We start from the raw sequence: 17,794 nt of genomic DNA, 5'->3' as shown, positions 1-17,794 counted from the left end.
GGGAGAAATCAACCTCTGTGCACTATCCCTCCAACAAAAGTTACCTATCCTAGTTTCCCCTTTTTTGACATTGATTCTGATTAGTGCTTTTTTTTTTTTTAAATCCAAGAGAAAATAAGTGCCAGAAAGTAAAAATTTGGAGTCTATTCTTTTAAAAAAGCATCAATGTGAGATTTTATTTAATTACGCAGCAATTTAAGGACAATCTCTACTTCAGTATCCCCATAATGTCTGACAATTTGCCACATGTTAACATTAGAGGCTAGTCTACACTACCGCTGTAAATCGATCTAATTTACACAATTTCAGTTACGTGAATAACATAACTGAAGTCGATGTAGTTAGATCCACTTACCACGGTGGCTATACTGTGCTGTGTCAATGGGAGAGCGTCTCCCATTGACTTCCCTTACACTTCTCGGGGAGGTAGAGTACACAAAATGATGAGAGGGTGCTCTCCCATCGATTTAGTGTCTCTTCACCAGACCCGCTACATCAACACTCGCTGCGTCGACTGCAGCAGTGCCAATCTACCAGTAAGTGTAGACATGCCCTAGGTCATGTCTAGTCTAGGAAAATATAGTGCATTAAAAAAATGCTAGCTAACACCTTTTCCTACGATGACCATATCCAGCTGAATTCTGTCTACTCTGCCAGTTTAAAAATACTGCCTATTTTCCTAAGCTTGACATAACCTTAGAGACGTGTGCTCAATTTCCTTATTGTCACCACACATTTTAATCCAATTGCCCATGCATCAAAACTTTATTATGTATGTGACTTACCAAGCTAAGTGGTCAACTGCAGCAAGGGAGATTTAGGTTGGACATTAGGAAAAAGTTCCTAACTGTCAGGGTAGTTAAACACTGGAATAGATTGCCTAGGGAGGTTGTGGAAACTCCATCTCTGGAGATATTTAAGAGTAGGTTAGATAAATGTCTATCAGGGATGGTCTAGACAGTATTTGGTCCTGCCATGAGGGCAGGGGACTGGACTCGATGACCTCTCGAGGTCCCTTCCAGTCCTAGAGTCTATGAGTCTATGAATATTAGCATAAGCAAAATACTTATACTCTTCGGAATTTAAAAAGGGAACACCAATTTACTTCAATGTAATTTGCAATAATAAAAGACCGCTTCTGCAGTCAATGTAAACATGGTGTATGCAAGCGTTAGAGCTTGTCATCTACCAAGAAAGAAGATGGAGAGTGGAAAGAGACAGCACAGTACAGTCATGAAATAATTTCGAACTAAGGTTTTCTTGCTTTGTGTAGTGCTAGATATGTTTGTGCTATCATTGTAATTGGTCTACCTTTTAAAGGTATATTGAACAAATCTTTTTACAGTTTTAAGAGTTAAAATGTAAACACTGCAAGCTGATTTTTGTTTTTAAATAAAACTCTGTATATTCATTGCACCCTTTCAACAGGGAAACGGTGCAGAATTTTCTATCATAGGACATGCATTCATGGCGATTATTTTCTCTGCCGTGTCCTTATGCTCCATTCCTGTACACAGGAAGAAAACAAATCTCTCTGGATTCTTGTAACATTCACAATATTGTCTGCATAAAGGAATTGAGCCGACTGGCAGTACAAGGAAAGGGTCACACCAGGTATTTATTATCCAATCCCTACACCCGCCAATGAATAGGTAACTTTTTAGGTACAACAGTCTTGACAGTGCTTCACTGGCTTTCTAAATCAGTGCTTTACCTGGCTAAATCAGTATAAACTGAAAGTCATTCTCTGCAGGCTGGCTAGTGGCTTGTGGCAAGTGAATTGACAGTCTCATTTCAGTTCCTAGTAGACAGCTGCATGTCACAAATACTACCGTAACTGGCACCTTGTTGGCAGTCTCAGAGACAAGGGTTTGAATACACAGTTTGAACATTTTTAACCCTTCCTCCAAATTCCACTATGGCTGCCAAACTGGCCCCCCTCATCTTGATCAATTGATCCTTCAAGCCCTCATATAGATTGTGCCAATCACAACATCTTCCAGTCTTATCCTGGCCCCTCTCACCAGTATTAAATTCACATTTTAAAAATCGTATAGTCTTAAGTCTATTTTTATCTCGTCGTATTAGATAATACAGTTTGGTTTATCATTCTTTTCATAGACAAGGTTTCTTAAAGCTTGAATAAGTGGTTATCTTCATACACAGACATTAAGTTCCATATTTATAGTAGTGCAGGAAGCTAGTTTATGCTATCGTTCCAAGTTGCTGAGGTGACCTCAAACATAACCTTACAATCACAAACTCAGATCCTGTAGCAGGATCCATTAGCAAAGACCTGTCTGTACAGTCCCACTGACACCAAAAGAAGTTTGTATGGTCATCAGAGATCTATGTTAGTAGAACCCATTGCAGGATCATTGCCATAGATATTACAGACTAAAGTTTATGTAGGTCCTCTTCTCCATTCTCCTGCCAATACAGGTTTATTCCATAAATACATTTCAGTGCTTTGCCTAGTTAAATATTCAAGTAGAAGCCACATCACTTTCTGTTTGGAGATTGTTCCTCTGTTTTAATTGAAGGCCCCCAACATATTTTTAAAGGAGTGTTTAATTGCAGCTGTGTAAGTCATTATCACACTCACCACATGGGACATTTTGCAGAATTAGAAACTGCTATGTTTAGTTAAATGGCAGCATTCGATTTACCAAGTTTTAACCACCATTGGGAAGCTGAACCCTGGAAAGAAACAGCCACTGATGAACGGGCTAGAACCTAGTGCATCAGTTGAAGCATACTGCTTTAGGGAAACTCCAGAATCTATTTGCAGCCTAACTGAGACCTAAGTTGCAAAGGTTCCCCTTAGACCTAGGTTTCAATGTAGACATGAGTTACCAAATTAATTCACTACAATAAAACCAGAGTATATATTTAAAAATAAAGCAGTTAAAATAAGTTAAGTTACATAGAATCACAGATTCAAGTCTTTTCTACAATCCTGAATAGGGTAGTTTTTAACAAAACTGGGCAGGAAGGTGGTTTAGGAACACAACCAGAAGTTTGTTGGCAGCTATCAGTTTAGGTTTTAACTTTAAACTATGTACTTTGGGATCTCTGTTAACTAACATCTAGAATACAAAAAGGCAGCACAGTGAGAAGTTGAAATCTTAACATTTCAGTAAAGTGCAAGAGAGCTTCTGAATATACTTATGGCTTTGCTATGACCTTAGCTGAGGAGTAGAATTTGAAGACGGTGATGCCAGGTTCTTTACTATCGTACTGAGGTTGACAATCTTTTCTTCTAAGAAGTAGTTTTTCTTCTCAGCAGTTTTCTGTCGCTGTTCTGTCATCTCCAGAGCTTTCAGCAATTGTGCGTTTTCAACATAGAGATCCTTAACCATTGCATCTGCTTTAGTATTCTTGGAGAGCTAAATATATATATATATAAATAAAAGTTACTACCAGCTTTTTATGTATGAAGAGATACTCATGAAAGCAGTGCTGTGTTTAGGCTGTGTTCTGGCTAGAGTGCGTTGTTGACCACTTAAGGCTGCTTTGTTTAACAAACTACCATCATTAAACCTAATAGCCCTCCCTATGCACAGCTAGACGGAGCAAAGAAAAAAAAATCTCTGGCTGTAGGTTTAAAACAAAACCCTCTCTCTCTCTGCTTACAAGCATCTAGCAGAGAAGAAAATTTATAATCTTACTGGCTTTTGGATTCTTATCTTTCCCATACGCTGCACACCATGTCATAATATAATTCCCAAATCTGGACCTTAGCGTCCAAAATATGGGTACTAGCATGAATTCCCCTAAGCTTAATTACCAGCTTAGATCTGTAGCGCTGCCACCAATCAGGAATTCTTTTAGGGCCTGATACCCTCTGGTCCCCCCCCCAAAACCTTCCCAGGGGACCCCAAAACCCAGATTCCTTGAGTCTCACTACAAAGGGAAATAAACCATTCCCTTCTCCCTCCTCCCCTCCAGGTGTACCCTCCCTGGGCTCCTGGAGAATTATACAGATTCAAGCTCCGTGAATCTAAACAAAGGGATTCCACCCTTCCCCCTCCTTATAGATTAATAGACTCTAGGACTGGAAGGGACCTCGAGAGGTCATCAAGTCCAGTCCCCTGCCCTCATGGCAGGACCAAATACTGTCTAGACCATCCCTAATAGACATTTATCTAACCTACTCTTAAATATCTCCAGAGATGGAGATTCCACAACTTCCCTAGGCAATCTATTCCAGTGTTTAACTACCCTGACAGTTAGGAACTTTTTCCTAATGTCCAACCTAAATCTCTCTTGCTGCAGTTTAAGCCCATTGCTTCTTGTTCTATCATTGGAGGCTAAGGTGAACAAGTTCTCCTTCCCTGTTAAGTACAGACTCAATTCCCTCGAACCTCAACAAGGGGAAAAGGAAACTAAACAGGTCTTAAAGCAAAGCTTTTAATAAAAAAAGAAAAAAAAAGTAACAGGTTTATCTCTGCACTTTAGATGGTAAACAGTTACAGGGTCTTTCAACTTATAAACAATAGAAAGAAACTTTCTCCAGCAGAAACACAATTTAAGCTACTTCCAGCAAGTACACATATGCAAATGAAAAAGAAAACAAATTAAAAGACTATGACCGCCTTTTCTACTTACAATTCTGAACAGATAAGAGACTGTAGCAGGGAGATTGGCAGAAACCTGGTTACACCTCTAGCCCCGTCCAGGACTCAGAGAGAACAAAGCCAAAACCAAAACCCACAAACAAAGGCTTCCCTCCCCGAGAGATTTGAAAGTAGCTTGTCTTCTGATTGGTCCTCTGGTCAGGTGTTTGCAGGTCACTGTTTGTTAACCCTTTATAGGTGAAAGAGACATTAACCCTTAGCTATCTGTTTGTGACAGGCAAGCTGCTGGTTCAATTTATTGTAAGCACCCTCATCCATGCATTCATGTAGTGCATGATTATATGAAATCATCCACAGTAAAAGGATACACCAAACTGGATATTTTCATGTGTTATAAATGGAACATTTCCTAATGTTTATGGGCACTACTAGTATCTTGAAGGTGGAAAGAGGTTGTGCAGAAGGTCAGATATGAGATAGATATTATGGGTCCACAAATCAAGATCTGCAAACTCTTGCTTATGCAGTTAGTGCATTTAGTTTGTAGAATCATGCCCCAATTCTTTAAGGCTTGGTAAATTCTCATTCACCAGAACCCATCAAGCCCAGAGTGGGAGACGACTGCAATTAGACACATCCACTGGGTCCCACAGATACAGCTGTGATGGAAAGTTCTGGAACACAGGCTTTCCCTATTTAAGTGGGTGAAATGCATCAGTACTCTGCCTTTATTCCTTTGAGAACAGCCCTTTTGTGGGTGATTTGAGATTATGGTGAGAGCACCTGGACCCTGTCTGTCAATACTGCATTTCCCTGATGAGTCAGTGAATCTGTTGGCCTCCTGCTTTACAGGAGAGTCCAACTGCAACTGTGACTCCAGAAGTCCAGGGATGAGCCCACCAATCAGGGCCGGCTCCAGGCACCAGTGTAGCAAGCTGGTGCTTGGGGTGGGCTCGGGAAAGGGGCGGCATGTCCAGCTCTTCGGCAGCGGGTCCCTTAGTCCTCTCGGAGGGAAGGACCTGCTGCCGAAGAATGAAACAGCGGTGGTCGCGGCTACTTATTTTTTCCCCCGCTGCTTGGGGCAGCAAAAACCCTGGACTGGCCCTGCCATCAATGATAATTCCTCCTGCCTGGGCCTTCCACACCACTGTTGTCCCAAATCCGTTGCTCAGCTGAACAACTGGCTTGGTCTGCTCAGGATTCTCTTCTGTCCAAAGACTCTATGTACTTGAATGTAATGGTTAGCTATATGCTTGGCCATATTAATCTGCCTGGCAAATTTACTACCAGATCTCAGCTCTTTCAGGACACCAATCGTCATCTTATCTTCCTTCCACTGCTCCAGAAAGTCCTCTCTGCCACTCCTGGAGATGTCTACCAGTCCCTGCTCTTCTCAAAAGAGATGAGTAAAAATTAAAATAAGTGAACCCAGGGACCATCCTATCTCCTGAGGAAAGGGATATCTTAGTTTTTTGACCTCTCTAGCGACTTGTGTTTTGAATCTTCGGAAGCTTTGTTGGGTTTAAGATGCAGTTCATTCACCTGTAAAGTGAAGCTGCCTCTGGGGGACTAAATTTAATTAAAACTAGTTGTCTCCAGCTTTAGGTGGATAGATTCTGTCATGAGGGAAATATGAGGTAGGAACAAATTGTCTCAACTATTTAAATCTAATATTGCAACAAAAATTGCATTTTTTAATAAATGTGCTGACTGTTTACTAAGGAAAGTATTTTCCATTTCCCCTCAAGTAATCTGATTTAATACATCCCCAAAATGTAAATTGTTTGACTGAACGTAGAATATATATAAGTTAAGTAAATCATATACAAGACTTAAAATCTGATTTTGGGAATGGATTTTCACTCACCTTGAACTCCTACATGCATTGAAAGGGAACACAACATTTGTGACATGGTGAGGAAAGTTAAGTATACATCCGTGCTCAATATACCAATCTACGTGCAGTGCATTTGCCTGTTTTCATCTATTTTATCTCAAATAAGAGATCTTATATGTATACTTTTCAGCCCTGAACTGAAATAAACTTGAATGTTAGTGTAATTTATTTAGTGAGACAACTAAAAAGCTCACTGGAATTCATGGGCATTTTTATTTTTTCCAACAGAGAAGAGATGAATATTTAGGTAATTCAGAAAACGCTTGTATCCTAATAAAGGAAAACAGGAGCAAAGACCCTGCTGTATGTCTGGGTAAGTTTTTCCCCTGCCACGTGCTACAAATCCTTGGGAGGGAACATCCCCAAAGTGTAATCTTTGGGAAAGTACCTTGTTCTCCCTCTTACCCCATGTACAACCACTCTTCAATTAAGATCCTTCTCCCAAATTGGAGAGGTTTATTTCCCAGGTTTAGGTCTTGCAAGATACTGAGCAATCATAGTTCCCAGTCAATTAATAACAAATAGTGGATGCTGAATTCAGAATCTTTAGTCAAGTGTGCTGTGTTTTAGATCAAAAGCATAAAGGACTTTTACAATCTACTTTGAACAAAAGTAGAATCTGGCATACTTTGCTCACTTAAGTTGTGTACACAAGGTATGTGGGATCCCAGGAGAGGAATGGTAAGGCTTACTTGTTCTTTCAGTTGGTTCACTTTATCTTGGAGAAGCCTCTTCACAAGCTTCAATTTCTGCTCAACATCCATCATACGTTCTTCCATCATCTTTAGAAGCTGAGCATGGCCCCCCTAAAAGGTGAACAGTTGTGAGAGTTAAGTCACAAAGACACATCAATTGTTATTTGTCTCCTCTCAGGTGATACTGGGCTGGGAGACAGATTTGGTAGCCAATACAAGTCTGCTTTAAAAGATGGGCTCACATCTGTTTTGCAGTTTGTGTAGGCAAATACTTATGCACTTCCTCTAAAGGGACGCTGTCGACATTAAAATAATTTTTAGAGTCCTTATTAGCAATATCTTAGATTATTAAATTTAACAAATCTAGTTTACTTTCATATGTACTTTCTGCTTTTCACTCAGGCTGGGCAATGAACATCAGACCTGACAGTTTTCGCTTTTGGTTCTCACGCTCTAGACAAAGTTCTGTTGCATTTGGGTTCACCACTGCAGGGGAACAAAAATCATACAAACCTATTTTTATTTTGTAAAATATTTGTAGTGAACTGAAACTTTAAGGCAAGAAGTTTGACTGACTTTCTTTAAGGTCAAATAATCCCCACAACCTTCAGTCTTTAAAAATAAATGGAGGGACTTGCTACTTCCCCAAAAGTTTGCTTCCTTTATTATAGCTGTAGATTACAGGCTTCTGGCTATTCAGAAATGTTAGTAATCAGCCTCCTTTTGCCAGTTTTCTTCAGCAATGTAACTCACAAGCCAGCTGAAACAATAATTTACTGCAATCAGAATACCTGCAAAAATCAGACACTGCATTGCAATTTCCCTGAAGCAGCTGGGAAGGGGAGGCAGCAGATCATGAAGAAAGGTATTTGGAGACATTTTGGTAATTAGCAATCATAGGCAAGGAAATACAGTGTTAGTTTAAATGCCAGTTTCTACCTATATTTTAAAAAGGCATCTGAACGGGTGTTAGCCAAGAGTCACTTTGATAAAATACTGAACCCTGAAAGGGCCCGTAAACAAGCCACTTTGGTACATGGGGTGGGGCATTAATTGGAGGCTGGAGGAGAGTATTTTTTCCCAGAGAATAGTTGCTTATTTATTTAAAATTCTATAGAATGGATTCCATTATGGAGGGAATTGCAAATAGAATTACATTTTACCTGAAGAAGCTCCAAAAGGATCTCAATAGAAGGAGGAGTTTTATATATACTGTAGTTAAAAACAGTATTTTAGAATTACATATCATGTAGGAAGCAGTATGCAATGTAGTTGGACTGGGGACTTTTCCAGAGGGATTTAATATAAAATCTAGCAGTAAGTAGAACTTACCATAACAAGTCCTAGCCAAAATATTTTCATCTATCTTTTTTTTAAGTTTAGTGAAATACTCTGAAACATAGGTCCATAAATACTTTTGTTTGGCTGTTGGTGCATGAAGTGAATAATTAGACAAGCATAACTGTACACTGTGTTGTAGCTGCTTGGTCTCAGGATGTGAGACACACAAGGTGGTGAGGTAACATCTTACTGGACCAACTTCCATTGGTGAAAAAGAGACAAGCTTTTGAAAATTAGCTCTGTGAAGCCTGAAAACCTCTCTCTTTCACCAGCAGAACTTGGCCCAATAAAAGATATTATCTCACCCAACTTGTCTCTCAAGTATTACTATATAAAACTTACAGGTCTCCGCAGATATTTTTTGTTCTGTTTTGTTCTGGTTTATAATCTTGAGTTGTGTGTTCAAATGAATTTGAGAACACCAATTGAAACTAAGTTCTACCTGATTAGTCTATGAATCTATAAAGCCTTCTCCTGAAGTTACAGGAAGTGAGGTAATGGACTCAAAGCAGGTCAGGTTCATTCAAAAGATGTAAACCTCAGTAAGTCAGGACAGAGTTTTGTTTAAAAAAAGTTTCACACAGCTTGTACTACAAGTATACAAGAGCCAGGCTATAATGCTGTAAATGTTTATACACATCTGTTAAAATAATGCAGAAGTCTAGCTTAAAAACAGTAACTGCTGGGAAACATGGGAATACTAAGAACTGTGATTTGAAGATGGACTTTAGTCATTACAGATGCTACTTTTTTGTCCAAGTTTTTAAATCCAACACTATATAGCAGGTGGATGCTTCAGACCAAATTCCTTCATCAAATGTGCACATGCAGCTCTTGCTAAAAATGTATGTGCAGCTCCCACTCAAGTTGAGGACAGAATGTGGGTCCATGTTATTATATACTATGCAATAGTTCCCATCCGCTATATCAGAGAACAGTGAAATAAATATTTTGGCCAAAAGTTTGTTTAGAAAAGCTGAAATTCTGTAGTCAGTATGATACATTAGTAAGACAGAAGACACACCATTATATTTAAAATGTTTTATTTCTCAGGTACATCAAAAAGTGTCATCTTTCCCTGTTAAAAAGTTTATACATCTTGTACAAAACTCAGTATAAATAACCCAGATTTTCTTCAAATCTCATATAAAAATTAGTACCTTTTGATAAAAATAGTTACAACCATTTGAGAAAAAATAGTGTATTTCTTTCCACAATGAACAAGTCAACAATTTAAATAACATAAATAAAAAGGATTTGTAACAAAATTGAAAAAGACAGATTGTGAATTTTCTTCACAGAATAGGTTCTACACAAATAAATAGGAAAAACATAATACTGTAGAGGCTTTTTTTTTGTATAAAGCACAGAATAATTTGATCCTCAAATTTCTCAGCTTATGCCAGTTTGAGTGTAAGTAAGTTTATCATTGTAAGGAATGAGATCATTAGCAGCCAAGCTTTCAGAGGTGCCCAATCCTCCTGTAGGAATCTGCATGCACTGCTCGCTGCTCCGGTAGCAAGGCCTAGAGAAAGAAGGCAAGTGGGACACTTCACCCTGATATCAAGATTTTTTTTTTTAAAAATATATACACTGCTATTAAAGTAAACCACCACCAAGCAAGCAAAGCAAAACAAACAAAAGCAGCAGTCATCACAGAGCATGCAGAGAATCACAAATTACATTTTTCTAAATATTTGTACAAGCACTACACAAATGGGGTGGGGAATGTCAATTAACTTTATGCAGTTGCTAACTAGAAAAAGTGAAGCTGTAAACTTCTGGTTAGAGGAATACAGCTGCCACAATATGTATATAGTCTCAATATTGTTGGGAGACTAGCAGCATCTGCCTGAAGGGTGTAGTCCAATTCAGCTACATTAGAAAGCGTTCTCAGCATTTCCATTATAAACCTAGTTTGTAAAGAGACTATATCTGGGACACACAAATTGGCTCTAGGCTAAAACTGTATTCTGGAAGGGGTTTCACTACAATAAGTTGCTTTTTAAAATTTTCAAATTCAAAAAACAATCTGCAGGAAGTTTTTTGGTGTTTATACGGTGTCCACACAGGGATAAAATGAGGGACAATCAATTTTTTAAAGTATTTTGGACAGATTAGTGCATGTTAGAAAGCATGGCATTAAACAAGCACAGGTTCTAAACATATGGAAAAAATTGGTTAGGTGACAGGGACACTTTGTAGTTGTAAGGTTATTGCATATGGAGGAGGAAGTGAAAGAAGTACAGGGATTGGTGTTGGGGCTAATATACTGCAGACAGAATTGGAAATAAATGATACAGAAAAGTATCAAAGTTTGCACCAGACAAACCAAAAAATATGCTAATATAGATGAAGGATCTCAAGTTCAGAAAGGTCTAGACAGGTTAGTGAGAGTAACAGACGGCTCAAGAGTTTCAATTTACAGAACTTGAAGTCCTGAATACAAAAACAGTGATCCTGAAGGGCAACAGCTTGGGAACAAGGACAGAACATGGCTATGACCAAAAAAGCAAATAAAACAGGGATAGAAAAGAAGCACACAGTACAACTCAAGCACAAAGTTTATCACCATCACTCTACTTGTATGCATATTTGCTGTACCTAATTTTAAGCACCTTATTAGAGAAAGGCCTTGGAGCTAGAAGAGCTCTGTAGGAGCGCAGCAGCAGCAGGAGTAACACCAGGACTAGGTAGGTTAAATGTATACAGATAGCATGGAAAATCTGGAGTTGTACTCACTGCTGAAATGATGGTGGAGAGGGGATATGACACAAGTTTTCAAGATGCTAAAGGGGACATTGAAACGTAAATAAGCTTTCAACTAAACGTTTCCCCTAGGAATCAACTAAGAAAAAAAAGCAAGGTGTTTTTACAAAGGAATGTTCTATTTTGTGCTGAACTAGAAGCTGCTGACAAAGATATATAGTCCCAGACCATACTGATAAAGTGCTCTGCTATAACAAAATTGATTACAAAAAAAAAATCAAAAAAAAAATCAATCAATCTAGTTAAACCTATGTGAACCCTTATTGTAGATGCAGTAGAGCTGGTGTAACCTTTTTTTTTTTAATCAATTTAGTTTGCTTAAGCTGTATCACTGTAAGAAAGGGATAAACAGGTTTTAAGTACATCTGTTTGCTCAGGTTTAACTAGATTGATTTTTAAAATCTAATTCAATGCATTATAGACAAGGCCTTGCAGAGATACACAACAGGAAAGATTTACACATTATTCACTTGCAGAACTGCCATTTATAGCATATAGCTAGCTTATGCTTGATGAGCTCTCAAATAATTTAAAAACTTTTTCTTGTTTTCCAAAAAAACTAAACAACCTTACGTACTCTTAAGACAGTTCACAGTACGTTAATTTGCAGAAGCTGCTATAAGATTGCCTTTTTTCTGCCTTTTTTTGTTTGCTTTTAAACAACAAAATTTCAGACTAAACCTTACACTCTACCTTTCATGCTCTTTGTCACCAAAGACCTTGACATATGGGCAGGCAGCCCAGAGCCCTTTGAATCCCGGCCATGACTGGCGGCTGGGCTGGGGCCAGGATTTAAAGGGCTCGGGGCTCCCCTCCGTGGCAGGCGCTCTGGGCCCTTTAAATCCCTGCCCCAGCCCCGCAAAGCTTGGGGTTCCCCCTGGCCGCTGGACCCCCGGGCCCTTTAATTTGCCCCTGAGCCCGGGGGGCTCCCAGCCACCTCTTCAGCTGGGAGCCCCTGGTTGATTTAAAGGCCCTGCATCTCCCAGGCACAGCTGGTGCCCCAGGGCCTTTAAATCTTGAGAGGCCACGCTTCTTCTGGATGAAGCCACACCCCCCTCAGGACTCTCGCAGTACCGGTAAGTCCTCTAAGTTACTTTCACCCCTGACATATGGTAACATTGCCTTCTCGTTGTCAGAGTGCCTGACAGAAGACCTTACATGCAGTATAATTTGTATTTAATTCATCCTGCTGTGCTTTCCTTTCGTTTCCCTGCTTTTGGATGATGTGTCTCATGCTTAAATATTTAATACTCTTAAAAAAAATGGCATCACCGAAGAGGTTTGTCATTTTTGTTGAAAAAGTCCATTCAAGTACATGGCACTTGGCAGGAGTATGAATTTTTTGATAGAGCTATCCCTGTCACTCCAACCCAGTCTGTATAGAGCCTATGTATGAGTAAGTCCCCAAAAGATACGATTATGAATTGATTTTCATTGTTTTTATGCTGAAAAAGTATACTGTGTTGTGACTCCTTCTCCCAGGATACACTTTATACTCTTGTAAACAACCATGAAGGGTCCCGTCACCTTCTCAAATCATTCCAAAAAGATAGCATGATGTCAAGTTTCTTACCCCATGAAACTTAAAACACTATTGCTACATAAAAACAAAAATAAACTGAGCATGTTCAAAGGCTCTTCCTAACTTTAAAAAAAATAAATTCAATTTTTGAAAGCCCAAGGCTTTAAAGAAAAATGCTAGAGTTTAGTCTACTTTGAGTGTAAGATTGTGTTTAAATTTAAGCTTTTGTATTTAAGAGATATGGGGAAGTGTTTACAATATTGTTTTTAATCAATGTTATCTGAAGCTCTACCTCCCTCCATAAAAGGAAGTCAGGCAAACATTCTGGTTTACATATAAGGCAGAAACCAGTCTTTTGGGTATCTCTTTTGCTTTTGAAGCAATTTAAAGTGGCAGAGAGAAACTCCCCAAACTGTAGTTTACAGTGGAAATGCCAGCTTTCATACCAGTGGTTCTGCATTAACTCCTATAACACACTTCTTGCACATTTGGGTTATACTTTATTGTTCAAATAGTAAAGAAACTGGATGACAACTGCATTGAAAATCCCACCCCATGTGAATGGTGACCACAATTTAGTCTTGAAAATACATTCTGAATTTTCCTTCAGAAATGGCAATGTTATACAAATTTTATCATAACGCTACCTTCCAGAATGTCTCCTCCTATGACCTGAGAATAATGAAGCTGCAGTGAAAGGGGTTTGTTAAGTGTCTGCATTATGTCAGGCGACATTTGACACACCTGGACTCCATGCGGCAGTGATATACTTTGCTAGTTTTGCATGCTTTAGATACAGGTGTTTGTGCAGTTTATAGTTGTGCTGTACCTTTAAAACTGTATAGTTTCATACTTGATCACATTTTAAAAAATATAAATAAAAACGGTACCGTCAAATCAAAAATGTAGATCAAAAGGAGAAAAGCTAGTAACATCTAGCTGGGAATGGTTAATACTCAGGAAAATTAGGAAGACTGCAGAGTTAAGCTACGGTCTCAGTCAATGGCATGCAAACTGAGGGCATGTTATACAGATATTTGTATTAGGAAGATACCATTATTTTTGAACTGGCATAAACAGAGAAAGGATCACATCAGAATGGAAAAAACGGGACAGTTATTCAATACATTTTCTAACTCTGAAGCTGCACAGTAAAGAGAGTTGTACCTGAGGCATGTTTGTTTCAGAGGGTCTATTTTCAAGTTCCTCCTGTAGTCGTTGACTCCTCCTCTCTGCCTGCTGTAGCTGATGTTGGAGTTGCAGGAACTGCTCCTTGGGCACCATAGTACAGGCTTGCTGCTGGAGCTGCTGCAGCTCCCGAGAATGCTGGGATTGGCTACGCATCACATTGGAGCTCGAGTGTAGCATCTGAGTAATAAAACCAAACCAGCCGTTAGGAGCAATGTTGTTTACACTTCAAACCAACCAAAAGAGCTATTTAATACGTAGCTATTTACTAGCACATGCTACAGGACCCTACTGGAAACCAGCTTCAAGTCTTCAGCAAGCTCTTTTTCCGGATAACTGAATCAAACAAACTTGATCTGATGGCGATTACATGCACTGTATTAACTATTCTGCAATAGCTCTGTTTTTTTACCCACAATAAAAAGTTATGAGGTTAACAAACCTTTGTGCATTTTCTGAAAGGGAAAATGTATGCGTTTGTTGTTTTAGTCTAATGAAATCTGACCTTTGATCCACGTTTTCCTGGGCCCAGTTTAAAATTTAGGCCTGTCAAACCTAAATGAGCCATTGGTAATTTAGCTTCAGTGTTCATTTTGTTTAGACTTGATCTTAACAGCACTAGCTGTAAGTTTAGTATTAAGGCACAGCAAAAGCAACCAAGCAGGGGCTTGGCGAAAGGAGGCAGTGCAATTATTCACTTGGTAAAATGGGCTCAGGTCACTCCATTCTGATCCAAAGCTTTCCCAACATTCCGAAGTGCTCAGATATGTGGTTTTGATTTGGGATCCATCTCTAGTTTAATGGAATTTCATTAATATGCCAAAAGCCATTTTCCTAAAGGAGAACAGAGAGTAGGATGTTTTCAGCTCAGTGCATGTAGGATTTAAGTCATATAATGCTACTCATTATATCCCATTCAGATTTGTGAGACTAAAGCCTCATTCTTTATATTTACCCCTAAATGCTGGAAAACGGAAGCCTTTATATTCCCAGTTACTCATGTGATGCCTCCAGCTACAAGCAGAGACTGCTAACAACCAAACAACTATTCGACTTCTATGTAAAGAAATGGAGTCTTGAAGGGGTTCCTTCAGATATGGGTGTGTTTAACAATATGAAGAAGTTTCTTTACCATCAAAACCTGATGTCTTGTCTATCCTAGAAGAGGATAATCCCTCCAGCAAACCCTCCTTGTGTAGACACAGCTTATCCCCACAAAAAAGTGCTTTTCCAGTTATAGTTTATACCAGTTCTCCAAGTGAACTAAGCTATACTATCCAAAGCACTTTTATGCCAGTATAACAGTGCCTAAACTAGGCCTTTTTGTATATACATATGTTGGGGGTGGGGTGGGGAGGCCACAGGAATCACTTACTTAACCAATATGTCATACTACCCAAACACCTAATGAGGACATGGCCTGAGAGTGTCTAACTTCTCTCTTTCATTCTGACAAAGTGCTGCTTTCAAGCAATGGGATGACACTGCTCAGACAAGGGCAAGACTGCAATGTGATTGCTGGAAATCTCAGCTGGGAATTGTCTGACAAGTTTACAAATTAGAAGGTCATTTATTTTGTTTTTAAATACCCACACAATTCAACATGTGATTATTTAAGTTAACATTTTTCCAGACATTAACAATTGAATTTAAAAACAAAATTCCAGGCAAAGCTAGTTTATATCTAGAATCATTTCTGATATTTGAAAGAAAAAAAACACATAGTCAAGATATTAAGATTTTAAAAATACCAACATGCATTTGAATAAGATTGGAATGGCTCTATTCCTGTTAAACTATTAGATATACAATAGCTTTTTAAAAGGATGTATAATTAACCTGACACCTCAAAACACCTGCACTAGTCTCTTGAGTAAGGTGTTTGTGGTTTTTTTAGTTCTGCAAACATGATTTTGCTTCTTCCCTCCCAAGTGGTGTGATTAAGAAGGATGCATCAGCTACTATTGCGGCTTTACTCCTTGGACGTGTCTATATTGGGAACCATAGTGGCATGAACTGTGCCCTGTCTGTACTACGGCTTTCTCCTTGGGCTGCCCTGGTGCAGGAAAAAAGGAAGTTATACAATGTTTTCAGTGTAGACAAGCCCTGTGTGTTTATTTTCTACAGGAGAATCAGAACTTTCTCCTGAATCAAATAGACGGTGTTCAAAGGCTAATTTCCTCCTTTCTCCAAAATACAGGCTAAGAAAGAATTCTATCTATATTCTCTGCGGCTCTGATGGGATTTATCAAAAAAGCATTTCAGTTAATAGGACACAATGAAACAGTAATTACTAATGGAGGACTCTAGAACATGAGCACAGATGCTAGCAGTACCTCAAGAGAATAAAGGCAATGAAACATTGTTTGTCTAGGCAGAAAAAAACCCAAAGTATAATCTTTTGCCATGCTAATCTGCTAGGGAAAGAGTACCAAGAGCTGCACTCCTTAAAAGATTTAAGCATGTCATGTAGTCTGACTGCATTTAAAAAAGAGTGCTCGGCAGTTCAGTGAAAGGCATGCAACATATCTGATGTTAACGAAGAGACATTTCCAACCCTCTCAAGAAAGTAAATGGTCGTTTAATAAATGAAAAAGGAAAAATGAAATTTCAGAGCCACTTTTCATTTTGTGACGTCAAAAGTTTATCTGTTACGACTTTTCAAATAATCTTGGGAACAGATTTTGAAAGGTATGCCACATTTCTGGACCTACAGGACGGAACATTCGTGATATATCCATATCCTTTAGTGTAAGCAATACGGTGTTTGAACTAAGTATAGTCATAGCTATATTACAATGAATAGTGACTCCTTTACAGATATGGAGGGTTACAAAACACAATACAATTAGTAGCATAATAAAGAAACGAAAATGAGATTTCTCCGTGCTATGGTAGTACATTGAAAATTATTGCTCTACCTTCACACACTATCTCAGACAGAGCACTGCACCCTTCTCTGCTAGTTCCAACCACTGAGTTCTAGGCACAGGTTAGCCACAGACAAAAGGAAAACAAGCACAAGAGAGAAAGTCAGAGTAGTTAGGATGTGCAAAGTGCTAAGTGAGTTTTATACATACCTGTTGAAAAAAGATTAGGAAAGACGACAGAAAAATCTTGCATGTTACTAGATAAAGTTTTACAAGAGGATACATTTCCATGTATGGTAAAGAAATAGCCAAAAGCATTAACAGTCCAGTCTAACAGTATATCTGGGTTCCCATGATTTCAATTGTCTTACATAGAATGGAAAATTTAATTGTTTTGAGCATATATAAAAACAATAGTATTTTGGACATTCTGTCAGCCATTAATTATCTCTTCTTATGAAGGTGTTATAGTAATATTTTAAGTTACGCAACTGAATTAGTGTTTTCTGATAGTCTACTTGGAGCCTATTTCTAGCCTATTATCTAGGCAAATTTTTAAAGTCGTTTCTAATATATCTTGCTAGGCAAGCATCCTCTGGGAGATACTCTCATTTTTATTTTGGCACAAGACTTGATTTTGCTTCACCATTCTCTCCTTCAAGTTTAGGGGATAAGGTCAGATAGAAGGTTATGAGTTCAAAGTTCACATTCAGCTGCAAAATATTCCCATCATAAATAAGAGAAACCTTTTAAATTCTATTTTCATAAATTTGTTTCAAGCACATAAATAAATTAGGCAGACTAATAAGTTAGAAGGACAGAACATTTTTTTTCTTTTATTTGTTCACATGACCCATCTTGTGTTACTGGCTCTTGAAGGGAGCAGGAGGAATTTAGAATAAAACACTCAGAAATTTACAGTTTTCCAGCAG

At 38.6% G+C, this 17,794-nt stretch overlaps 1 protein-coding gene across 5 annotated transcripts in view; it reads right to left on the bottom strand.

The window, feature by feature from the left end:
* Positions 1–1,055: 1,055 nt before the first annotated feature.
* Positions 1,056–17,794, bottom strand: part of NIN (ninein) — a 114,770-nt gene continuing 98,031 nt past the window's right edge. Inside the window, exons 29-31 of one of the 5 annotated variants that reach the window (XM_050954584.1) lie at positions 13,972–14,172; positions 7,170–7,283; positions 1,056–3,389 (exon numbers count right to left, since the gene is read on the bottom strand). In XM_050954584.1, the coding sequence (XP_050810541.1) occupies positions 3,180–3,389; positions 7,170–7,283; positions 13,972–14,172 (525 nt within the window). In that variant the 3' untranslated portion in view covers positions 1,056–3,179. Of the gene's footprint in view, positions 3,390–4,434; positions 4,810–7,169; positions 7,284–9,545; positions 10,039–13,971; positions 14,173–17,794 lie in introns of those variants that run through there. The other 4 variants (XM_050954590.1, XM_050954585.1, XM_050954586.1 and 1 more) reach the window with 4 other exon arrangements.

The sequence above is a fragment of the Gopherus flavomarginatus genome, chromosome 5, assembly GCF_025201925.1.
Source record: "Gopherus flavomarginatus isolate rGopFla2 chromosome 5, rGopFla2.mat.asm, whole genome shotgun sequence".
Classification (NCBI taxonomy): Eukaryota; Metazoa; Chordata; order Testudines; family Testudinidae; genus Gopherus; species Gopherus flavomarginatus.
This window is presented reverse-complemented; position numbering and strand designations above follow the sequence as displayed.